The sequence below is a fragment of the Oncorhynchus gorbuscha genome, linkage group LG02 (genome assembly GCF_021184085.1).
Source record: "Oncorhynchus gorbuscha isolate QuinsamMale2020 ecotype Even-year linkage group LG02, OgorEven_v1.0, whole genome shotgun sequence".
NCBI classification, from domain to species: Eukaryota; Metazoa; Chordata; class Actinopteri; order Salmoniformes; family Salmonidae; genus Oncorhynchus; species Oncorhynchus gorbuscha.
Window position 1 is genome coordinate 76,785,740 of NC_060174.1, and position 26,264 is coordinate 76,812,003.

Consider the following 26,264-nt stretch of genomic DNA (forward strand, 5'->3'; position numbering starts at 1 on the left):
TCACCAGCATAACAGAGGTACACCGTTTTAGTTTTTTGAGGTCTTGGCTGATTTCTTTTGATTTTACCATGATGTCAAGCAAAGAGGCACTGAGTTTGAAGGTAGGCCTTGAAATACATCCACAGGTACACCTCCAATTGACTCAAATTATGTCAATTAGCCTATCAGAAGCTTCTAAAGCCATGACATCATGTTCTGGAATTTTCCAAGCTGTTTAAAGGCATAGTCAACTTAGTGTATGTAAACTTCTGACCCACTGGAATTTTGTGATGCCGTGAATGAAGTGTGAAGTGAAATAATCTGTCTGTAAACAATTGTTGAAAATATATCATGCTTAGAGTAAATGTCCTAACTGACTTGCCAAAACTATAGTTTGTTAACAAGAAATGTTTGGAGTGGTTGAAAAACAAGTTTAATGACTCTAACCTAAGTTGATGTAAACTTCCGACTTCGACTGTATCGAGTGCATGAATGTATTACTGTCTTCTATGTTGTTAGTGTATGCAACATGGACTGACTGGTTTAAATGTGTATGATGTGAGAATGTATGTGATTATTTTAATAATGAAGGTGATGTCGAAGAAAAATGTCCATCCTGGATGGACAATACAGTTTTATTCTAGTCTATTACATTCTATTCAATATCCTCATTGTTTTTTAGGAGCATACACCCAATGCCATCTCCTCATAGATTTTTAGGAGCATATACCCACATGGGTGATTAAAAGATGAACTGAGGTCCACCCTCCAGTCAGCTGTGGTAACGCACCTTAAAGTAGTTGGCCAACCGCCATATGAAGTCCAAAGAAGAAGAAGCAGCTTGAAGGAAGGAGGAGAGATGACTAGAAACACATTTGGTTTTACTGTTTTATCTGTGGATTTAATTGTCTGAGTAAAGGACCTTGTGAATTTCAGGTAAAATAACAACCCAATCCCAGGACAAATTAGCTAGCAACAGCAAATTAATATAATTGGTTCAGAGCTTTTTTTGATATTTCAACCTGCGTGTCCTGATCGCTACTGGTGTGGGTGGACAAAATCAACTTGCGTGAGATAGCGCACGTGGACGCACTTGTTCGCACACATTTGTGTGGTCTGGTCAGCATGTTAGGGTTATATTTTGTTTAAGCATATAGTTTTGCCAGGTTTTCCTGTGCTATACCCAACATACTGTATAGGCCTAGTGGTAGGTTGATTTGGATTCACTCCAACTGTAGGGGAACATATGAAGAGAGCTGTATCTAGCTAAATACTTGCAAAACTGCCAAATACCTTCTAGACTCATATCTTTGAGTAGGGTCAAGCCCTCTCGCCCCTTTTCCCCATCCCCACCCTCCCTCTCTCCCCTATTCACCCTTCTCCACCCCGCCCATCCCACCTTCCCCTTTCTCCCTCCCCTCCTCACTCACCCCTGACAATTAGCTGACTCTGGTGTTCCACGATGGCGGCCTGGTTGCGTGCAATGCAGGTGTAGTTGCCATTGTGCAGGAGAGACAGGTTGGAGATACGCAGGGAGCTGGTGAAGTCTATGTTGTCAATGGTTACACTCAGGCTGGCCGGGATTGGCTGACCGTCCTTCTGCCATGTGATGAAGACAGGCTGGTCACCTGACATCACCACACACGGAATGAACACACGCTGGCCGATGGAGAAACGAGGGAACTCGAAGGGATGGATGGTGGGAGGAACTACGGGAGAAAGAGAGGGGTTGAGTTAAGGCAAGCATATTTATTTATGTCTCTAAAAGCAAGGATTCAACTCAGTTCTATTTATGCACCATTGTAAGTCCTGTGAAACCCCTGTGAAAAGATGTCCCTAATCAACCATCATCACATTCAGTCCATCACCTTATTAATAGCATGTTTTAACACAGTGGAGATGCAAGTGAGAGAGAGAGAAACTGATTTTATTTCCCATTGTGGGGAGGCAGAATTCTCACTGAAATAACAAGAATATGCCTGACTGCCTGAGCATGGATGTGCTCTCCCTCTCCCTCTCTGGGGACACTGTAGACATCGTGAGAAACAGATGCTTTGGAGAATTAATGATTTAAAATAACATTGGAATAAGCAGCACTTCAGCGCTTATTTAATTCACAACAAAGTAGGCATAATGGGCTCCTGGGGATTCCCTCTCCTCTCCTCAGCCTCGGAATGCTAAGCAGCCAAGAGGCAAATTAGGCAGAGTGGGAATGACAGTGTTCCCAGCTTTGTCTAGGGCCGTAGCCAGTGTGATTCCCCCCGCCTTGCACACTCGTTAACGTATAAATCACCAACAGTGTCACCAGCACTGTGACACCATCACACCTCCTCCTCCATGCTTCACAGTGGGAACCACACATATGGACATCATCCGTTCACTTACTCTGTGTCTCACAAAAACACGACAACTCTCAAATTTGTACTCATCCGACCAAAGGACAGATTTCCTTTTTTTTAAAGAACAGATTCTTATTTTACAATGAAAGCTTACCCCGGCCAAACCCTCCCCTAACCCAGACGGCGCTGGGCCAATAGTGCACCACCCTATGGGACTCCCGATCACAGCCAGATGTGACACAGTCCAGGATCAAACCAGGGTCGGTAGTGACGCCTCTAGCACTGAAAAGCAGTGCCTTAGACCGCTGCGCCACTCGGGAGCTTGGCCCATGCGAGTCTCTTCTTCTTATTGGTATCCTTTAGTAGCGCTTTCCTTGCAGCAATTTGACCATGAAGGCCTGATTCACGCAGTCTCTTCTGAACAGTAGATGTTGAGATGTGTCTGTTACTTGAACTCTGTGAAGCATTTATTTGGCCTGCAATCTGAGGTGCAGTTAACTCTAATGAATTTATCCTCTGCAGCAGAGGTAACTCTGGGTCTTCCTTTCCTGTGGCGGTCCTCATGAAAGCCAGTTTCATCATAGCGCTTGATGGTTTTTGCAACTGCACTGTAAATTTTCCGGATTGACTGGCATTCATGTCTTAAAGAAATGACGGACTGTCATTTCTCTTTGCTTATTTGAGCTGTTCTAGCCATAATATGAACTTCGTCTTCTTCCAAATAGGGCTATCTTCTGTATACCACCCCTACCTTGTCACAACACAACTGAAACGCAAGGCACACCTCTTAATTGAAATGCATTCCAGGTGACTACCTCATGAAGTTGGTTGAGGGAATGCCATGAGTGTGCAAAGCTGACATCAAAGCAAAGAATCTCAAATATAAAATATACAGTGTTATTTCATAGTTTGATGTCTTCACTATGTTTCTACTATGTAGTAAATAGTATACATTTATTAAAACAATGGAATGAGTAGGTGTGTCCAAACTTTTGACTGGTACTGTAGCTCTAGGTCGTGGAGCCCTACGTAATATGTTTATTAACTAGGTCTGGCAGAGTGAGACCAGGTTTGAGTGCATACTGTACCTTTCACACTGATGTGCACACTTTGGCTGGTGGAGAGAGAAGGTGAGACCAGCACGCTACACGTGTACTCGCCCTCATCCACATCCTTCTGTACATCATACAGCTTTAGCGTGCCATTGTTCTCAAACGCCCGCTGCCGGTGGTTATAGGGGAGCAGGTTGGCATCCTTGTGCCACTTGATGGAGTAGTACGGGTAGCCAATGACGCGGCAGTGGATATACATGTCCCGCCCAGCAATGGCAGTGAGGTTTTTCATTGGTCGTATGCTGGCAGGCCCTTAAAGGAGACAGAAGAGAAATACCTCTCTTAAAATGATTTTGAGGCTAAGAAATGTGAAAATTTAGAAGTGTGAGATGTTGATGTGTCAAAAACCATGGATACAGACAGTGATTCATTCTGAAAGACAAAGGAAACATTTACTGGGGATTGTAACATATTAAAACAATATCTTACTGTGGATAATAGATTAGTAATAATATCAACACCTCTTTTCCCTGTAATCAGTAAATACAGGGCAAGAATGTACATTAAAAAAACATTTACAAAAATAAATACTTCTTTATAATAAAGCAGTGCTCATTTATGTAAATTATTGCCATTTATTTCCTATAATAGTCTTATGGAATAATAGCAATATAAAATCACCTCGTCCTGGGACCTATCCATAGCTGAGTGTTCCAGGGGGGGGTTACCTACCTTCCAATTTTAATCTCTCTGAGGTAAAGTGAATATTATTATACTATTCTAGCACCTGCTAGACGCCAGCCATGATTGCGTTTGACAAGCATTAGACAATGTTCCCACTCATGAACCTATTATCAAAACTATTACTCATGTTCCCCCTGCTCTCTCTTTCACACTGCTGGAAAACTCACAGCAAATATAACAAATATGACTCCATAATACAGCCCCTATCAGGGATACTGACTGACTATAAGTATATTTGACATCAGTGTTTCCCAACCCTGGTCTTCCAGTACCTGCAACAGCGCACATTTTTGTTGTAGCCCTGGACAAACACACTTCATTCAGCTCAATGAGGACCTGATGATTAGTTGACAAGTTGTCCAGCATTTCAATAACAAGTGTGTACTGTTGGGGGTACTCGAGGACCAGGGTGGGGAAACACTGTACTGATCTACAGTTGGATACTGTAGCTCGATACAGTGCCTTCAGAAAGTATTTACACCCCTTGACTTTTTCCACATGTTGTTGTTACAAGGTGGGATTAAAATGGATTTAATTGTAATTGTTTCTTAACGATCTAGAAATTCTAACATTTGTAAAACATTTATGAAAATCATACACTTATATATCTTGATTAGATAAGTATTCAAGAGTCAATACATGTTAGAGTCACCTTCGCAAATGATTAGAGCTGTGAGTATTTTTGGCTAAGTCTCAAAGAGCTTTCCACACCTGGATTGTGCAGCATTTGCCCATTATTATTTTCAAAAGTCTTCAAGATTTTGAAATAAATAAATAAATTCTCCCCAATTTCGTGATATCCAATTACAATCTTGTCTTATCCTTGCAACTCCCCAATGCACTCAGGAGAGGCAAAGGTCAAGTCATGTGTCTTCTTAAACATGACTTGCTAAGCCATGCTTCTTAACACCTGCTCGCTTAACCCGGAAGCCTGCTGCACCAACATGTCGGAGGAAACACAGTTAAAACCGTAGTCAGCCTGCAGGCGCCCAGCCCGCCACAAGGAGTCGCTAGAGCGCGATGAGCTAAGTAAAGCCCCCCCAGCCGAACCTTCGCCTAACCTGGATGAGGCTGGGCCAATTGTGAACTGCCCTATGGGAGTCCCGGTCAAGACCGGATGTGACACAGCCTGGGATCAAACACCAGGATGTAGTGACGCCGTGACACTGTGATGCAGTGCCTTAGACTGCTGTGCTACTCGGGAGGCATAGCCCATCTTTCTGATGCTGTATGGTCAAAAATAATATGATATTGTTGCCACCTGTAGTATTGAATGCAAGGGAAGTCATCAAACATTTGGCCTCCCATCATAAAAAAATACAATAACAGCCAATCAGCGTAGCACTAAACTGATTGAGCTCAACTGAATGGTCCTGGCGCAACAAAAAATAAAGTGTCAATAGAAACTAGCTTGGATTTGGCTTCACAACAATCACATCACATCAAGCCAAAAGTAATTTGACAGAAATAAACTTGAATTGTTGCATCTCATTGTGTTGTTGTCCTCCGGTGGCTAGTTAGCCAGCTAGCTAAAATTGTCCCTTGTTCCTAAATTAGCCATGGATGGGGATAGGGATTTGGACTTGTGGTTTTACTTAATTCTCTGTACTGGCCAAGTATTATAACGATGATTCTGTTCCAACTGTAACTTCATACATGGTGCCTCTGGCCTGAGAGGATGGAAGTTCAATATGTAGCTAGATGTAGCAGGCTAATGTTAACTAACTGGATAATTGTTGCCCATGACAGGAGGTTTTGCTAGCGAGCAAGCATTTTAACCAGGTAGCCTAAGACAACAAAAACTAAAAGTGTGTACTGTATGACAGAGTCCACCTTTACTGCAACATGAAAGAGAAGAGGATGGCATTGGTGTTTCTCTACAAGTAGGGTGAGTCAACAAGTTTCTTCTACACGCAGACACACACACAAACAAACATAAATCAGAACCATGGACAGCCACATGATATTTAGCTTACATTGATTGGACTAAATTGTTTTTGGAATATTTTAGTTGTCACTGTATTAGACTAAGCAGAGGTGATTTGATGATGTTGAAATGTTGAAGTTTAAATGGTGCTGGAATAGTGGAGGCAGCTCCTGTTTTCTTGCGACTGCGGAAACTCTCCAGTGTTCTAAATCAATAGTGGGTTAGTAGTCCGAAAAGTTTGGAAACATTAAATTGATTGACCATGCTGTAGTTAATGTAACTGTTTGTTACATGCAATATCCTTTGCTGACTCCACCGGACAGATGTTGCTCTCCGGTTTTGTGATGAAACAAAGGTGTGATTGAATTTATTCTGCCACTGTGTCTTATTTTCTTGGCCTTAGGCCTATATATCACAGTGGCAAGGCATTTGAACTAACAGGTTCATAGTGCAAAAAACACAATTATCACAAGACTGGTTGTAATATGGCCATTGTTTTTCGGCTTGGTTTTCCCAGTTATTTTCCCCATGCACTGCTACTGCCAGCAAATGAGTTAGGAAGGACACCTGCATCTGTGTAGTGATTGGGTGTATTGATACACCATCCAAAGAGTAATTCATAACTTCCACATGCTCAAATGGATATTCAATATCTGTTTTGTTTTTTTACCCATCTGCCAATAGGTGCCCGCCCTTCTTTATGAAGCATTATACATCCTCCCTGGTCTTTATTGTATATGTGGGGTATAGAGATGAGGTCGTCATTCAAAGATCATGTTAAACACTATTATTGTACACAACTTGTTATGTGACTTGTTTAGCAAATTATTACTCCTGAACTTGTTTAGGCTTGCCGTAACAAATGGATTGAATACTTATTGACTCAAGACATTTCAGCTCTTCATTTTTTATCAATTTGTATACATTTTAAAAACGTAATTCCACTTTGACATTATGGGGTATTGTGGGTAGGCAAAAACAACAACAATGTAATCCATTTTAAATTAAGGCTGTAACACAACAAAATGTGGAAAATGTCAAGTGGTGTGAATACTTTGAAGGCACTGTCGAATAGAAGACAGTTTAACTATGTGGTGGTGTGCAACTCTAGTGCATTGCACAGGCATCCACGCTGCTACTCTCTTTAGCACGATTAAGGAGCCAACGATGCGAGAAACAGTCATTACACTATCTCCACAATGGCACCTGTGGAGATTTATCTTCTATGCTTGGCTGCATTCAGTGCTGTGCTCTGCGCTAGGCTAGCTAGCCTACTGACCTGGAGACTTTAACATCCCTTCACTAAGCCCAAGCTAAAGCTGCAACATGGTGATTTCCAGTAGGGTTGTCATGATACCAGTATTGAGTTCCTAGGATACCTAATAATTATAAGAATTTGTTCTAAACTGACTTGCCTAGTTAAATAAAGGTAAAATTAAACAAATTAAAAACTGATTTTCCATGGCAAAAAGGAAAACACAAAGCAGACTAAACTCTTTGGTCCTTTAAAAAACCTACTCTATGTACAATAGTGTGTGCTATAGCCTGGAAACGAAACGTGATTCTAGTTGACAACATAAGGTTGCTTGTTTCCAACATTAAGACTGTTTTCCTTCATGTTTTGTTTCCTTTCCACGATGCCTCTGAATATCGCGATACTGGTACCGTGACAACTCTACTTTTCATGGGGCAAACCATCAAAAGGAGTTATTCAATCCGTAACACAGGCCATCGGCCTATCCTTCTCTGTTAGGAATTAGCATTAAGTAGAGGATGGGGGGCCTGGAGTCTCTAGATAGACCCCCAGAAACCATGGTGACAGTCAGTCCTACAGTAGCTGGCTTTAAAGCTGCATGGCACCTCCCTGCTGAGTGTAGATTGCTCCTCAGTCATATGCTAGTGCAAGTGTAAATCAACTTAATGGTGTCCCAATATCAAGCCATCAGCGGGTGTTAGATAGCGGTAACGTCTCTAATGCCCTGACAGCAGAGAGTGATGATCGCAGCACTATACGAGCCCCTAGGATAATTTGCCATGTTCTGAATAGGAAATGAAAGCAAAAGGGGAAAAGACAGAGGAACTAGTTGACACAAAGAGACCCACATCGACACAGACAGGACGACAGATGGGGAAAACAGACCAGATAGAACACATCAACACACACCCAGACAAAGACACACAAGTACACAAACGCAGGCACATGTAAACCTCTTTGTGATGACAATACAAGAAGGAAAGAAATAAGCAAATGGTGCACAACTAACACAGCACACACAGAAAACACACACACAACCAACATAGAGACCCTGGAAAGAGCTCAAAATAGGTTATTCTGGCACACTCGAAGGAGCTTAGCAAAAAAAAACATGGATCAGGAAGAACAACAACAAATTAATTCAGAAACATGTGTAAAATGTAATTGTTTTGGAGGAGCTGATCTGACAAGCACCTCTTACGTTTATTCGCGCCTGGTAGGAGACCGCCCCGGCCGAATTGTTGCAGATGCACCGGTAGACACCCCCGTCCGGCCCCGTGGTCTGGCTGATGTTCAGGTGGCTGACCACATGGCCCTCCTGGCTGGTGTAGTGGCCGATGCGGTGGCGGGAGTCCCTGATCACCGGCTCGTCGTCCAGCGTCCACATCACCCTGGGCTCTGGTGTGCCTTTCACCATGCAGAACAGTGAAACAAACTCGTTGGTTCCAAACACTTTCTCACTGAAGGAGGAGATGATCTTGGGTGTGCCATCTGGAGAGAAGGGGAGAGGGAGACAAGATTGGAGGTGGGTTAGAGCTAAAGGTGTTTCTTCTAGTAGATGGGAGGTGGGTTAGAGCTAAAGGTGTTCCTTCTAGTAGATGGGAGGTGGGTTAGAGCTAAAGGTGTTTCTTCTAGTAGATGGGAGGTGGGTTAGAGCTAAAGGTGTTTCTTCTAGTAGATGGGAGGTGGGTTAGAGCTCAATGTGTTATAGTAGATGGAGGTGGGATAGAGCTCAAGGTGGTCTAGTAGATGGGATGTGGGTTAGAGCTCAATGTGTTATAGTAGATGGAGGTGGGATAGAGCTCAAGGTGGTCTAGTAGATGGGGAGGTGGGTTAGAGCTAAAGGTGTATGTTCTAGTAGATGGGAGGTGGATTAGAGCCAAAGGTTTTTCTTCTGGTAGATGGGAGTTGGGTAAGAGCTAAAGGTGTATGTTCTAGTAGATGGGAGGTGGATTAGAGCTAAAGGTTTTTCTTCTAGTACAGTGGTTCCCAACCAGGGGTACCAGGACTTGGTACTGTGTGTATCAAGAACGGTCTACCACATAAAGGACATCCAGCCAACTTGACAGTACTGTTGGATTGTGCATTGGAGTCAACATGGGCCAGCATCCCTTTGGAACGCTTTCAACACCTCGTAGAGTCCATGCCCCAAGAAATTCAGGCTGTTCTGAGGGCAAAAGGGGGTGCAACTCAATATTAGGAAGGTATCCCCAATATTTTGTACACTTTGTGTATGTCAGTCTCATTAAGACTACAGAACTGGTAGTGTACAAGCTAAACCTTTAATAACAAGGTACAAGATAAGACATGAACTGACATGACACTTTCTCAGATGGGTGGCCTAATGAAAACTCACTCAAGGCCACGCCTCCAACAAGCCACACCTCCAGATCCACAGGTGGCCGCAGCTAAAATATATTTTGTCCAAATTGATTTTATTGTACTTAACACATGCATTTACAGTGCATTCAGAAAGTATTCAGACCCCTTCACTTTTCCTACATTTTGTTACGTTACAGCCTTATTCTAAAATGACTTAAATTGTTTGTTTTCCTCAATCTACACACTATATCCCATAATGACAAAGCAAAAACAGATTTTTAGATTTTTTTTGCACATTTATAAAACATGAAAAACTGAAATGTAACATTTACATAAGTATTCAGACCCTTTACTCAGCACTTTGTTGAAACAACTTTGGCAGAGATTACAGCCTCAAGTCTTGGGTATGAAGCTTGGCACACCTGTATTTGGGGAGTTTCTCCCATCCTCTGCAGATCCTCTCAAGCGCTGTCAGGTTGGAAGCGGAGCATTGCTGCACAGCTATTTGCAGGTCTCTCCAGAGATGTTAGATCAGATTCAAGTCCGGGTCTGGCTGTGCCACTGAAAGACATTCAGTCCCGAAGCCACTCCTGAGTTGTCTTGGCTGTGTTGGAAGGTGAACTAGTCCGAGGTCCTGAGCGTTCTGGAGCAGGTTTTCATCAAGTATCGCTGTAATTTGCTCTGTTCATCTTTCCCTCAATCCTGACTAGTCTCCCAGTCTCTGCCGCTGAAAAACATCCCCACAGCCTGATGCTGCCACCATCATACTTCACCGTAGGGATGGTGCCAGGTTTCCTCCAGACGTGACACTTGTTATTCAGGCCAAAGAGTTCAATCTCAGTTTCATCAGACCAGAGAATCTCATGGTCTGAGAGTCCTTTAGGTGCTTTTTGACAAACTCCAAGTGGGCTATCAAGTACTTTTTTACTGAGGAGTGGCTTCCGTCTGGCCACTCTAACATAAAAGCCTGATTGGTGCAGTGCTGTAGAGATGGTTGTCCTTCAGGAAAGTTCTCTGGAGCTTGGTCAGAGTGACCATCAGATTCTTGGTCACCTCCCTGACCAAGGCCTTTCTCCACTGATTGGTCAGTTTGGCTGGCCGGCCAGCCAGCTCGAGGAAGAGTCTTGGTGGTTCCAAACCTCTTCCATTTAAGTATGATGGAGGCAACTGTGTTCTTGGGGACCTTCAATGCTGCAGAAATGTTTTGCTACCCTTCACCAGATCTGTGCCTCGACACAATCCTGTCTGCTATGGGCAATTCCTTCAACCTCATGGCTTGGTTTTTGCTCAGACATGCACTGTCAACTATGGGACCTTATATAGACAGGTATGTGCCTTTCCAAATCATGTCCAACCAATTGAATTTAACACAGGTGGACTACAATCAAGTTGTAGAAACATCTCAAGGATGATCAACGGGAACAGGATGCACCTGAGCTCATTTCGAGTCACGTAGCAAAGGGTCTGAATACTAACGTAAATACGTTTTTTTTTCATTTTAATTTAATCAATTTTAGGCTGTAACAAAAAAAATCTTTAAAAGGTCAAGGGGTCTGAATATTTTCCATATGCACTGTATATTGGATCTTTGTCCAGCTACAATAAAAAGTTTGGATGAGCCGTAAAATCAAATCAAATCAAATGTATTTATATAGCCCTTCGTACATCAGCTGATATCTCAAAGTGCTGTACAGAAACACAGCCTAAAACCCCAAACAGCAAGCAATGCAGGTGTAGAAACACGGTGCAGGTGTAAAACCCTCCATCCCCTTCATTGTTTTAATATTATATGGCCACAGGGAGAAATGATGGTGCCTGTAAGTGTGACATAGCCTATTTCAAATAAGTTGATGTTTTGTTAATAAGTTATTAATATTTGTTCCTGTCACGCCTGCTCCCACTATACCCCTCTGGCGTTCGACGGCCCCAGGCTCCCCAGCATTACGCACTTCTGCCACCATCATTACGCACACCTGCTTCCCTCGTCATGCGCATCAGCGATCATTTGGACTCACCTGGACTCAATCACCTGTGTTATTACCTCCCCTATATCTGTCTGTTCCCCAGCTCTGTTCCCCGCGTCTGCATTAATTGTCATATGTCATTGTGTTACCTGGTTCTGACCTTGTTCCTGTCCTGTTCCACGTCTGTGCAAAATTAAATGTTCACTCTCTGTACCTGCTTCTCAACTCCAGCGTCAGTTCTTACAGTTCCCGCTTTAGGCCTTATCAATAATGAATTTAATCTTGCTTATTGAAAATGTTTGGCATGCCCATGCTGAGCCATAATCTAATTTACTGTAGGCCTAGCCCCTATATCAGTGTGAATGCTATTGAGGCTATGCAATTACTTAGAACAATATGAATTGAAAATGGGTTCAAGTGAACGTATTTAGCAAAGATAGGTCTTCATTTTGTTATTTAGTGTCTGCAAGCCGTTTCCATTCACTCTGGGCTCCTGAGTGGCACAACGGTCTAAGGCACTGCATTTCAGTGCTAGCGTCACTACAGACACCGTGGTTCAAATCCAGGCTGTATCACAACTGGCAATGATTAGGAGTTCTGTAGGGCGGCGAAACAATTGGCCCAGTGTCGTCCAGGTTTGGCCGGTGTAGGCAGCCATCGTAAATAGAAATGTGTTCTTAACTGGCTTACCTAGTTAAAAATGAAAATAATTTAACATTGGAGTTGATTCCAAGGAAATACATAAAATACCATAAATGCACAACTTAAAGCAAGCACATATTTTGCCATGAAGCATGTTCTGAGACACACCCACAACTTGTTTATTCATCAAAACTCAGCCCTTCTGCACCAACGCCAGCAAGTGTGCCGATAATTGGGATAGTGAAAATAGCAAAAATATTTTTTACACTCCCCTGAACCTATTGTGCTTCCACCTGTGCTTAGATTTACCATTGCATTAGGTTTGTTAAAATAGAGCCCTAGATGTCATAGCCGTGCATTTCTGGAATTGTCAGGCATTACATGCACTTGAGCAAAAATGCAAATGTACATGTATTTGAAATATATTTTACATGAAGTTAAATATATTGAAATGTCCTTATGGGGATCATGATGAGCACATAGTGCCCATTCAAGCTAATACTGTATATTTCCATACTGTATGGATTTCACACGTGGGCCAGCGAGAGAACTGAGTGGAGAGAGGTTTTGAAATTGTTCCTCCTCCTCCCTATTATAGATGATCAATACCGTCTTTATACTGGTCCATGGCAATGGGAGACAGTTTCCCCAGCAACGGAGCACAGGCGATGTGAGCAATGTGAGGCTTGTTCTGATAATATAATAACAGGGGCTGTGGCAGAGCTTTACTGCAGCTCTCATTAACACACACACACCACACACACACACACACACACACACACACACACACACACACACACACACACACACACACACACACACACACACACACACACACACACACACACACACACACACACACACACACACACACACACACACACACACACACACACACACACACACACACACACACACACACACCCCACCTGATCAATGGTTGGTGTTCCCCCATTCTGCATAGTCACACAAACATACACAAAAACATGCAGGCAAGCACGCACTCACATATGGACACACTATGCATGGTCACATAATGCTCACGCGCACATATACACTAAAAACACCCAAATACCCAAACACAAAAACCCACATTCAGAGACGTTCCCTACTGTTATTCACAGTAACATCACTCATATGTAATCAAATAACTCCCTGACCACACAGACATCCACTGATTGTACTGACCTTCCAGGATGACCTGGACAAAGTCCTGGGCGGACATCTTGCCGTTCCTGGCGAAGCACTGGTAGGCTCCTCCATCACTCTTAGCCATCCCAGCCATGACCAGGTTCTCCCGGTTGTTTCCAGTCATGCGAACACTGTTTCCAGGGTAGATGATCTCTCCATTCCGGTACCAGGACAGCTCGTACTCCTCCGAGCCACTCACGCTGCACGACAGAGACACCTGGCTACCCACGCTGCCTTTCACCTTCCTCGGGCTGACCACCGCCTTCAACGGCTCTGGAAGAGATACACGTATGTCAATGTGACATTCTCTATGTCAGCTAAATACATATCAACTCTGAAATGGATTTTAAACTCCAAAGACAAACATCATCTTAGATACATATTAACAACAAATAATACTGTACATTTAACACAACATGCTGCACACAGTCTATTACTGACCTTTGACCTGCAGCCTCCCCACCACCTCTGCGTTGCCATAGCTGTTCCACACCTCACACACGTAGCTTCCCGTGTCACTGGGCTGGGCCCTCTCGATCAGCAGGCCCGTCACACTCTGCCTGAAGCGGCTGTCCGGTTCCAGCGGTCGGTTGTCCTTCAGCCAGCGGAATTTGGGGGCCGGGTGACCAGATGCCTTGCATGGGAGCTCCACCCGGTGTGATGTCATCACCTCGCGACGCTCAAAGCCATCCAGGATGGCCGGTGCCGAATTAGTGGGGTCTGAGGGAGGAGCAATGGCCAAAGGTGAGATGGATTCAATATTTAATGCATACTGTAGCATGGTCAAAGTTATGCATTGTTAGCCATACTCTTTTAACTAGCTTGGAGCAGGTTCAGATTAAATGAGTGAAGGGAAACAATAGTCAAACCTAGCAATATTCAGAGTGTATTCCATGCAAACATTGGCACCCAGACTTGCACAACAGAAAGGCATCCAAGCTGTAATGTCCCTCTGCTTACCTGACAAAAAGAGACGTGCACTGTTGCTCTGCCTGGTCTCTCCCGTGTAGCGGTGGCGGGTCATACACCTGTAGTTATACAATCCATCCTCATTCTGCACATCCAGGATGTACAGGGCTCCTGTGGAGGTGCTGAGGAACCGAGGCGCTGCAAGGCAAAACATACATCACATCGTTAGACATACTGTACATACAGAAACATGCTGTACAACCATCTATAGCTTTGCTTTTGCATTGAAATTCACACCAGAATGGAATCAATTCAAATTGTATTTGTCACATGCGCCGAAAACAACAATTGTAGACCTTACAGTGAAATGCTTACTTACAAGCCCTTAACCAACAATGCAGTTAAGAATATAACACACACAAAAGAAATAAAGTAACAAATAATTAAAGAGCAGCAGTAAAATAACAATAGCGAGGCTATATACAGGGGGTACCGGTACAGAGTCAATGTGCGGGGGCACCGGTTAGTCGAGGTAATTGAGGTAATATATACATGTGGGTAGAGTTATTAAAGTGACTTAGGCATAGATAATAACAGAGAGTAGCAGCAGCGTAAAAGAAGGGGGCAATGCAAGTAGTCTGGGAAGCCATTTGACTAGATGTTCAGGACTCTTATGGCTTGGGGGTAGAAGCTGTTTAGAAGCATCTTGGACCTAGACTTGGCGCTCCGGTACCGCTTGCCGTGCGGTAGCAGGGTGGCTGAAGTCTGACAACACCACCCTGTGTAGACATTATAAAAACACTCAAAGCCCTACTAACAGTTGATATAGAATATCAAAGTGGCTTTGTAAATATTTGCCTAGCCATGCGACCACAAACACTGAACACCAGTTCCAGCCCATTTAGATGAACACATCTGAGAGGAAATATGACAGGGCTGTGTGTTGTGTTGTGTCAGTCTAACACAGCTCTTTATCATGTAGCACTCTCTCTCTCTTTCTCAGACTAAAGCAGAGGGACCCAGGGATAGAGATCGCACAGAGCTTTGATATGGCATCGTGGCACGGCGCAGCTCAGGTCGGTTGTGCTAACATCATGCTAATTCGTGGGAAAGCTGGGAATGGGGGGCCGGGGGTCGTCAACGTGAAGGAGGGCTAATGCCTGATGACTGCCGGAGCTGTCAAAGCAGGCTGGGAGGATATTCCTCAGTCACAGATGATAGAGGATAATGTTTCGGTTGGTGTTGGGGATGGCATGTGTAGAGTACCTCCCATTTCCTTCCCATCTAGCCTATGCCAGTCAGTATTGAAGCTATGAGAATCAGTTCAGTGACCGACACCTCTTATAGAATATTGTCTCAAAAACACAAAACCCATTACAGCACTGCTTCAATCTACACATATTTTGCCCAAATGTTATTTTTGACACAGAAAGGGAAGTGTTTGTATTGCGACATGCTGTATTGTTTTTCCACTGGGCCATGTCATTTCAATGTGGATAATTGGGTAATATTTTGTTGAGACGGTGACCAATGAGATTACAACTAGGAATTGATTCACGATAAGCATAGGACCCTGGTTCAAATGTTTAAGATACGAGTGCATGTTGTGGCAGTCTAACAAACTCCAAACCGATCCAAATGTAGCATGCATCGATCAGAATATCGATTCAAACATTACCAATCACTGGTTCACTAAAATATTTTGCTCATATTACTTTCTTTCTAGCTTCCAAAAATACCTCTAATCTTCTGTGACAAATGCATCCTCTCCTTCAGCGTCAAACTAAGCTGCACATGATGTTGACAGTCGTTAATCTACAAGTCATTTTGCATGCTGAACAACCCCAGGCAATATCAGCAGCCTAACTGCACACTGTGTGCAGCTTCGCAAGTTGACCAATGAGAGGTAGACCTATTCCTGATGTGGCACATGTTTGTCTCACCTTCAACATTCAAATATGTATTACATGGCTTGCATATTATTAGGCTTCATTAGTTGAGTGACAAACAATATCATTTATCATTTATTTTTATCAAATAATAAATGTGTTTTACAGTAGCCTAAACTACTGCTGGAAACAACTCTCATCTGGCTATAAGTAGGCTACATGCTGATCGGCGCTTGCATGACATTTTATTTGGATTGTTCAGGTTCACCATCAGCAAAAGTTTGGGAAATTTGGTTTGAAACAATCAGAATTTATATTTTTAGATATACAGAGTAAAGTTGATCATTTCATAACGAGGACGGCAATCTCTTTTGCTACCCGAACTGCATGGTCCAAGAGGGAGACAAAGAGTAGCTAACGCTTTTAATCTGCAGAAATGTGAAATTAATTAGTGGGTGATGATGATTTCAAAAGAAAGAAGAAAATACAATCTTCCTAATATTGAGTTGCCCTCAGAACAGTCTCAATTTGTCAAGACATGGACGGACTCTACAAGGTGTCGAAAGCATTCTACGGGATGCTGGCCCATGGTGACTCCAATGCTTCCCATAGTGATGTCACATTGCCTGGATGTCCATTGGGTGGTGGACCGATCTTGATACACACGGGAAATGGTTGAGCGTGAAAAACCCAGCAACACTGCAGTTCTTGACCCACTCAAACCTGGCACCTACTACCATACCGTTCTAAAGCACTTAAATGTTTTGTCTTGCCCATTCACCCTCTGAATGGCACACATACACAATACATGCCTCAAGGCTTAAAAGTCCTACTTTAACCTGTCTCCTCCCCTTATCTACATGGATTCAAGTAGATTTAACAGGTGACACCAATAAGGGATCATAGCTTTCACCTGGTCAGTCCATGTCATGAAAAAAGCAGGTGTTCTTAATGTTTACACACACACACACACACACACACACACACACACACACACACACACACACACCGCATCGATTCATTCCTCTAATCAAGCCGAATCGTTTAAAGCTAAAACGTTTCGTTCCTGTATCGTATTGGAAAACATGTATATACTATAAATATGCATTGAATCGTCTTGAACGGGCAAAAATGCACATTCCTTTATTACAATCTATATTCACCCACTCAAAAATCTGCCAAAATTCTTTCAACCATCTAAAAGCACAATAAAATTCCAATGGAAAAACCATTTCTGATTATTGTTTTAGTTGTCACCCAAATGTCTATAACTGCGCTTTCAACTATTTAAAAGCACAGCAAAGTTCAGGAATACAATTTCATTTAAAAAATAAATGTATACATCAAATGAATGTGTTATCACTTTGCTTCATCTAATAGCGGAACCAAATCAAGTGGGTTGCCATTGACATTGAATGTTGAATGTTGTAAGAAAGGCTATTTACTGTATTAAAAGTACTATTTACTGTATTAAAAGTACTATTATATAAGTAATACAACAAGTAATACAATAAGTAAGACAACTCCACCAAATATCAGCATTTAAAGAAGATGTATCTACTGCTTGGATAGTTACATTTGAGCCACTGGCTTAATCACATTCTTTAACTTAAAATGATGGTTGAGTTGGAGACATGAATCTATCATATCATTTGTTAACTTGTCGACAAGTTTATATGCTTTTTATTGTATTTGAAAAGTGATATTGAATTGTGTTTGGTTGTCAAAGCAACCAAATATAAACATTTCGGGGGAGATTTAAATCTGTTTGGATAGGTCCATCTGCATCACTGAATTTCCAATCGACATTATGCTAATTTTGTAAATGATTAAATATTTGATCTCCATACAGCTTTCTGTTTTCAAAACTAGAATCTGTAACATAATGTACTCCATTTTGTAGACTTTACCCTTTGCTAAAGTTTTCCAAAAATCTGAGAAGGAGTGTAAGGTCGAATTGAGTTATTGCACACTCACACTTCACAGAGTAGGCATTCCCTAATGGAAATATGCAAATACATCCTAGAACATGCCAATAGGATCTCACTAGCTCGTGCTTGGCTCTGCCCACCTTCTTGCTTGTTCTGCCCACTATGATTCATTTGCTCCCATTGGAAATGACAGACTCTGGTCTATCTTGGGTTAGCTATAAAAATATTTGGCTACAAATAGTAATTTTAGTCACAAATCTCCCACACCAAATAGACTGAAGCCACAGGGCTCTTCTCGCAGACCTCATTTACCTACCCGGAAGCATTGGGAAGCGTAGGTCGGGATTCTTGACCTGTTAACATGTACATAGAACAACACAGCAGCTTTTCAGCATGTTTTGTTATTTCTGTAAGACCAAAAATTCACTTTTACAATGCGTGTCAATTGAAAATTATGTTTGTTTTCCACAATTTGTGGCCGTGGTCGAGGGGAATTCCTTTTTTATGGCGTGGATTGCAGTTGAGATTACATTAAAAGTACAGTTGAAATTGGAAGTTTACATATACTTAGCTTGGAGTCATTAAAACTCCATTCTCAACCACTCCACTAAGTTCTTGTTAACAAACTATAGTTTTGGCAAGTCGGTCAGGGCATCTACTTTGTGCATGACACAAGTATTTTTTCCAACAACTGTCTACAGACATATTATTTCACTGTATCACAATTCCAGCCGGTCAGAGGTTTACATACACTAAGTTGACTGTGCCTTTAAACAGCTTGGAAAATTCCCCAAAATGATGTCATGGCTTTAGAAGCTTCTGATAGGCTAAATGACATAATTTGAGTCAATTGGAAGTGTAAATGTGGATGTATTTCAAGGCCTACCTTCAAACTCATTGCCTCTTTGCTTGACATCATGGGCAAATCAAAGGAAATCAGCCAAGACCTCAGAAAAAGAATTGTAGACCTCCACAAGTCTGGTTCATCCTTGGGAGCAATTTCCAAACACCTGAAGATACCACGTTCATCTGTACAAACAATAATACGCAAGTATAAACACCATGGGACAACGCAGCCGTCATACCACTCAGGAAGGAGACGTGTTCTGTCTCCTAGAGATGAACGTACTTTGGTGCAAAAAGGGCAAATCAATCCCAGAACAACAGCAAAGGACCTTGTCAAGATGCTGGAGGAAACAGGTACAAAAGTATCTATATACACAGTAAAATGGGTCCTATATCGACATAACCTGAAAGGCCGCTCAGCAAGGAAGAAGCCACTGCTCCAAAACTGCCATAAAAAAGCCAGACTACGGTTTGCAGCAGCACATGGGGAAAAATATCATACTTTTTGGAGACATGTCAAAAAATAGAACTGTTTGTCCATAATGACCATCATTATGTTTGGAGGGAAAAGGGGGAGGCTTGCAAGCAGAAGAACACCATCCCAACAGTGAAACACGGGGGTGGCAGCATCATGTTGTGGGGGTGCTTTGCTGCAAGAGGGACTGGTGCACTTCACAAACTAGATGGCATCATGAGGGAGGAAAATTATGTGGATACATTGAAGCAAAATCTCAAAACATCAGTCAGGAAGTTACAGCTTGGTCGCAAATGGGTCTTCCAAATGGACAATGACCCCAAGCATACTTCTGAAGTTGTGGCAAAATGGCTTAAGGAAAACAAAGTCAAGGTATTGGAGTGGCCATCACAAAGCCCTGACCTTAATCCTATAGAAAAGTTGTGGGCAGAACTGAAAAAGTGTGTGCGAGCAAGGAGGCCTACAAACCTGATTCCGTTACACCAGCTCTGTCAGGAGGAATGGGCCAAAATTCACCCAACTTATTGTGGGAAGCTTGTGGAAGGCTACCATAAACGTTTGACCCATGTTAAACAATTTAAAGGCAGTGCTACCAAATACTAATTGAGTGCATGTAAACTTCTGACCCACTGGGAATGTGATGAAAGAAATAAAAGCTGATTTATTTCATTCTCTATACTATTATTCTGACATCTCACATTTTTTAAATAAAGTGGTGATCCTAACTGACCTAAGACAGGGAATTTTTACTAGGATTACATGTCAGGAATTGAGAAAAACTGAGTTTAAATGTATTTGGCTAAGGTGTATGTAAACTTCTGACTTCAACTGTACATGGTTCAAGTGATCAATTCCGTTCGAGATTCTGCACAGATTATTACAGCAATTGTGAAGATCTCCACAGACCTGCAATAACCTTAACTTTAGACTCTTTACTGCATTACAAAAGTAATATTGAATTGTGTTTGGTTCACAACGTAACAAAATACCAGGTACAAATTCAAGGTTGAAATTTGGTGAAATTTGGTAACCATGATGATTACCATGATGATGATGGTTGACATTTCACTCTCAAAACAACAGTTTATTACTCTTTTCAAATCTAGTGTTTTTAGATTCCACGTCACAATACGTTGACACATTATGTTGAAACAACATTTATTCTACCAGTTCGTGCCCAGTGGAATGGGCCTTTGTATAGAATGCTACAATAATCCAAAGAAAGCAGTCAAATTAACCTCTGTTCATGTAATTGATGTTTAATTAAAGAATATTGATTCAACCTTGTGGTGGTTCACATTTAATAGAAAGAAGAGAGTTGAAATAAAGAAGGAGAAAAAACATACACATGGAGAAAAACTGAAATAGAGAGAGAGAAAGAGAGAAAGAGAGAAAGACAGCTAGAGAAGGAGAGAGCGAGAGAAAGACAGCTAGAGAAGGAGAGAGCGAGAGAAAGACAGCTAGAGAAGGAGAGAGTGAGAGAAAGAGAAAGATAGCTAGAGAAGGAGAGAGCGAGAGAAAGAGAGAAAGATAGCTAGAGAAGGAGAGAGAGAGAGAGAAAGAGAGAAAGATAGCTAGAGAAGGAGAGAGAGAAAGAGAGAAAGATAGTTAGAGAAGGAGAGAGAGAGAAAGAGAGAAAGAGAGAAAGATAGTTAGAGAAGGAGAGAGAGAGAAAGATAGCTAAAGAAGGAGAGAGAGAGAAAGAGAGAAAGATAGAGAAGGAGAGAGAAAGAGAGAAAGATAGCTAGAGAAGGAGAGAGAGAGAAAGAGAGAAAGATAGCTAGAGAAGGAGAGAGAGAGAAAGAGAGAAAGATAGCTAGAAGGAGAGAGAGAGAGAGAGAAAGAGAGAAAGATAGCTAGAGAAGGAGAGAGAGGGAGACGCGGAGGATGAAGCAGCAGTGTATTGTGAGGAGCGAGCGTTGACCTAGTTAGAGCATGGATTTGATATCCTGAAGGGCTTTTCAGCTTGTGGTCTAGCTGCAGTTGTGTGTGACAAGCAACCACTGGTAAAATAAGGGGGAAAGGAGAGTGTGCATACATATGTGTGTGTGTGTTATCAGAGGGGGAAGCAGTCAGTCTCTCCTGTCTTTATTTCTCCTCCTTCTTCTCTTCTCACCTTCTCCTGAACCTTGCCTGACAAGCTGCTAGATGTCGAAAGGTGACAAGATTTGGTTCTATGGGTTTATGAATGAGAGGCGCTTTCATTAAAACAGACTGCCCTTCATCCATGGGTAATGTGAGGGTGAAGCAAGGTGTGTGTGTGTGTGTGTGTGTGTGTGTGTGTGTGTGTGTGTGTGTGTGTGTGTGTGTGTGTGTGTGTGTGTGTGTGTGTGTGTGTGTGTGTGTGTGTGTGTGTGTGTGTGTGTGTGTGTGTGTGTGTGTGTGTGTGTGTGCATGCACGCTTCCAATGCATGTTAAAACAGCACGAGTGCTGGGTTAGTGACAAACACACACACACACACACGCACGCACGCACGCACACACACACACACACACACACACACACACACACACACACACACACACACACACACACACACACACACACACACACACACACACACACACACACACACACACACACACACACACACACACACACACACACAGAGAGAGCAGCTATATTGTTGAATCCCTCTCCTCCTCTCAGTGCAGGGCTGTAATCAGATTTCTGATTCATGTGAGGGGTGTGTGCATGCGCTTCAAAAGCCTGTTAAAACAGCACCAGCACTGGGGGTCTGTGACACACACAATTACACACACACAGAGCCTCTAGATTGTTGTATATTGAATCCCTCTCCTCCTCTCAGTGCAGGGCTGAAATCAGATTCCTGGTGCACACTTACTGGTTTCTCTCTACAACCATCCATGATCATATTTATTTTCTCAAGCCCAATTAATCAATACATTTTTTAAACAATTATTTGGTGATAATTTAGCATTTGGAATGTTCTACTGTCCCCTACTACAGTAACCATATAGACAAAACATTTGTCCATACCCCAGTCCTCTCTATCTGTGTCCCTCCCTTTCTCACACCGTGTCTCTGCTCTGCTGAGAGATGGATCCTAGCTGGGACCACGCTTTAAAGGAGAAGACCCTCCCTCACCTCATCCCACTCTCTCTCTCTCTCTCTCTTTTTCCACTCTCTCTCCCAACTCCCCCTCTCTAACACCATGTTCACTATCAAGGAGCATTGTGTGTCTGAGAAAAAAATGGCCCTGTTAGTGTGTGTGTGTGTGTGTGTGTGTGTGTGTGTGTGTGTGTGTGTGTGTGTGTGTGTGTGTGTGTGTGTGTGTGTGTGTGTGTGTGTGTGTGTGTGTGTGTGTGTGTGTGTGTGTGTGTGTGTGTGTGTGTGTGTGTGTGTGTGTGCATGCACGCTTCCAATGCATGTTAAAACAGCACGAGTGCTGGGTTAGTGACAAACACACACACACACGCACGCACGCACGCACACACACACACACACACACACACACACACACACACACACACACACACACACACACACACACACACACACACACACACACACACACACACACACACACACACACACACACACACACACACAGAGAGCAGCTATATTGTTGAATCCCTCTCCTCCTCTCAGTGCAGGGCTGTAATCAGATTTCTGATTCATGTGAGGGGTGTGTGCATGCGCTTCAAAAGCCTGTTAAAACAGCACCAGCACTGGGGGTCTGTGACACACACAATTACACACACACAGAGCCTCTAGATTGTTGTATATTGAATCCCTCTCCTCCTCTCAGTGCAGGGCTGAAATCAGATTCCTGGTGCACACTTACTGGTTTCTCTCTACAACCATCCATGATCATATTTATTTTCTCAAGCCCAATTAATCAATACATTTTTTAAAAAATTATTTGGTGATAATTTAGCATTTGGAATGTTCTACTGTCCCCTACTACAGTAACCATATAGACAAAATATTTGTCCATACCCCAGTCCTCTCTATCTGTGTCCCTCCCTTTCTCACACCGTGTCTCTGCTCTGCTGAGAGATGGATCCTAGCTGGGAACACGCTTTAAAGGAGAAGACCCTCCCTCACCTCATCCCACTCTCTCTCTCTCTCTCTCTTTTTCCACTCTCTCTCCCAACTCCCCCTCTCTAACACCATGTTCACTATCAAGGAGCATTGTGTGTCTGAGAAAAAAATGGCCCTGTTAGTGTGTGTGTGTGTGTGTGTGTGTGTGTGTGTGTGTGTGTGTGTGTGTGTGTGTGTGTGTGTGTGTGTGTGTGTGTGTGTGTGTGTGTGTGTGTGTGTGTGTGTGTGTGTGTGTGTGTGTGTGTGTGTGTGTGTGTGTGTGTGTGTGAACGTGTCTCTGCAACACAGGGCTACACAGATGCTTGGTCAATTATAACAATCCACAGCACTCTACTGTTCCCTCCCCTGCTCCCCCAGTCCGCCTGCTGCATACTAACACAAATAAGGTCTGAGAAAGAGAGAGAGAACCCTCTGTGATAACGCAAAGCTCTGTGATAATGCAAAGTTGTGTGTGTGTGTGTGTGTGTGTGTGTGTGTGTGTGTGTGTGTGTGTGTGTGTGTGTGTGTGTGTGTGTGTGTGTGTGTGTGTGTGTGTGTGTGTGTGTGTGTGTGTGTGTGTGTGTGTGTGTGTGTGTGTGTGTGTGTGTGTGTGTGTGTGTGTGTGAAAGTATCTGTGTGTGTCAGAGTATGGCAAATGGCACCACCAACCCCAGGTGGCACCAAGCCCCTTCCATCCCCTTCCCCTCTCCTTCCTCTAGCCAGGTGCTTGGCATGGTCATAGTCAGGGACACAAGTCCCCCTTCTGTGAGTTTCCACAATATATTCAATTGTTCCTCATACAAGCTGCAGAGCTTTCACATAGACTCTGTATTCTCTACAGTGGAGGATTTTGCTGAAACTTTAAGAAATCACATCCATGGATAGAAATTCAACAAATTCAACAAATTCAACAGTATTACACACAACCACAATGCACACTGCCCTAACCCATCTGGACAAGAGGAATACCTATGTGAGAATGCTGTTCATCGACTACAGCTCGCCATTTAACACCATAGTGCCCTCCAAGCTCATCATCAAGCTCGACGGCCTACAGGGAGGAGGTGAGGGCCCTCGGAGTGTGGTGTCAGGAAAATAACCTCACACTCAACGTCAACAAAACTAAGGAGATGATTGTGGACTTCAGGAAACAGCAGAGGGAACACCCCCCTATCCACATCGATGGAACAGTAGTGGAGAGGGTAGTAAGTTTTAAGTTCCTCGGTGTGCACATCACAGACAAACTGAATTGGTCCACCCACACAGACAGCATCGTGAAGAAGGCGCAGCAGCGCCTCTTCAACCTCAGGAGGCTGAAGAAATTTGGCTTGTCACCAAAAGCACTCACAAACTTCTACAGATGCACAATCGAGAGCATCCTGTCGGGCTGTATCACCGCCTGGTACGGCAACTGCTCCGTCCACAACCGTAAGGCTCTCCAGAGGGTAGTGAGGTCTGCACAACGCATCACCGGGGGCAAACTTCCTGCCCTCCAGGACACCTACACCACCCGATGTCACGGGAAGGCCATAAAGATCATCAAGGACAACAACCACCTGAGCCACTGCCTGTTCACCCCGCTATCATCCAGAAGGCGAGGTCAGTACAGGTGTATCAAAGCTGGGACCGAGAGACTGAAAAACAGCTTCTATCTCAAGGCCATCAGACTGTTAAACAGCCACCACTAACATTGAGTGGCTGCTGCCAACACACTGACCTCAACTCCAGCCACTTTAATAATGGGAATTGATGGGAAATGATGTAAAATATATCACTAGCCACTTTAAACAATGCTACCTAATATAATGTTTACATTATTCATCTCATATGTATACGTATATACTGTACACTATATCATCTACTGCATCCTTATGTAATACATGTATCACTAGCCACTTTAACTATGCCACTTTGTTTACATACTCATCTCATATGTATATACTGCACTCAATACCATCTACTGTATCTTGCCATTTACCGATCTGTACCATCACTCATTCATATATCTTTATGTACATATTCTTTATCCCCTTACACTTGTGTCTATAAGGTAGTCGTTTTGGAATTGTTAGCTAGATTACTTGTTGGTTATTACTGCATTGTCGGAACTAGAAGCACAAGCATTTTGCTACACTCGCACTAACATCTGCTAACCATGTGTATGTGACAAATAAGATTTGATTTGATTTGATTTGATTTGAAAAATGAATAACAATAACAAATCATGTGATGACATTGTTGAGCTCCTTCTGCAGGCTGACTTATACTTGCTGGGTGACAAATGCCATCTGCCTAAAAGGTGGCTTTCTCCATGCCTGTCAACAACACCACCGCATAGGACCTGCAGCTCAGCTCTGAGGCTTCTGCTGATTGTACACTAATACAGACACAAGGAGAGAGAGAGAGCGAGAGAGAGCGAGAGAGAGAGTGAGAGAGAGAGCGAGAGAGCGAGAGAGCGAGAGTGAGAGAGAGCGAGAGAGAGCTAGAGAGAGAGCGAGAGAGCAAGAGAGAGAGCGAGAGAGAGAGTGCGCGAGAGAGCGCGCGAGAGAGCGCGAGAGCGAGAGCGAGAGCAAGAGAGAACCTCTGGAATACAACCACTCTGTCATCTGAAATTACTTACAAATTAGCATGCACCAATGTACTCCCTGTGCAAGAAAGAGAAGAAAAAAGAGAAGACAACATTCATATGCTAATACAGATCATGGCCAGGCAGAGCAATTATCAAAAGAATGTCCGCCATATCTGTTTGAC

General features: G+C 43.0%; 1 protein-coding gene across 1 annotated transcript in view; it reads right to left on the reverse strand.

Moving 5' to 3' along the window:
* Nucleotides 1-26,264, reverse strand: part of LOC123990688 (Down syndrome cell adhesion molecule homolog) — a 134,777-nt gene that overhangs the window by 7,606 nt on the left and 100,907 nt on the right. The window contains exons 4-9 of the mRNA XM_046291441.1: nt 14,376-14,522; nt 13,857-14,135; nt 13,413-13,688; nt 8,491-8,787; nt 3,407-3,682; nt 1,410-1,688 (exon numbers count right to left, since the gene is read on the reverse strand). Of these exons, the coding sequence (XP_046147397.1) occupies nt 1,410-1,688; nt 3,407-3,682; nt 8,491-8,787; nt 13,413-13,688; nt 13,857-14,135; nt 14,376-14,522 (1,554 nt within the window). The remainder of the gene's footprint in view (nt 1-1,409; nt 1,689-3,406; nt 3,683-8,490; nt 8,788-13,412; nt 13,689-13,856; nt 14,136-14,375; nt 14,523-26,264) is intronic.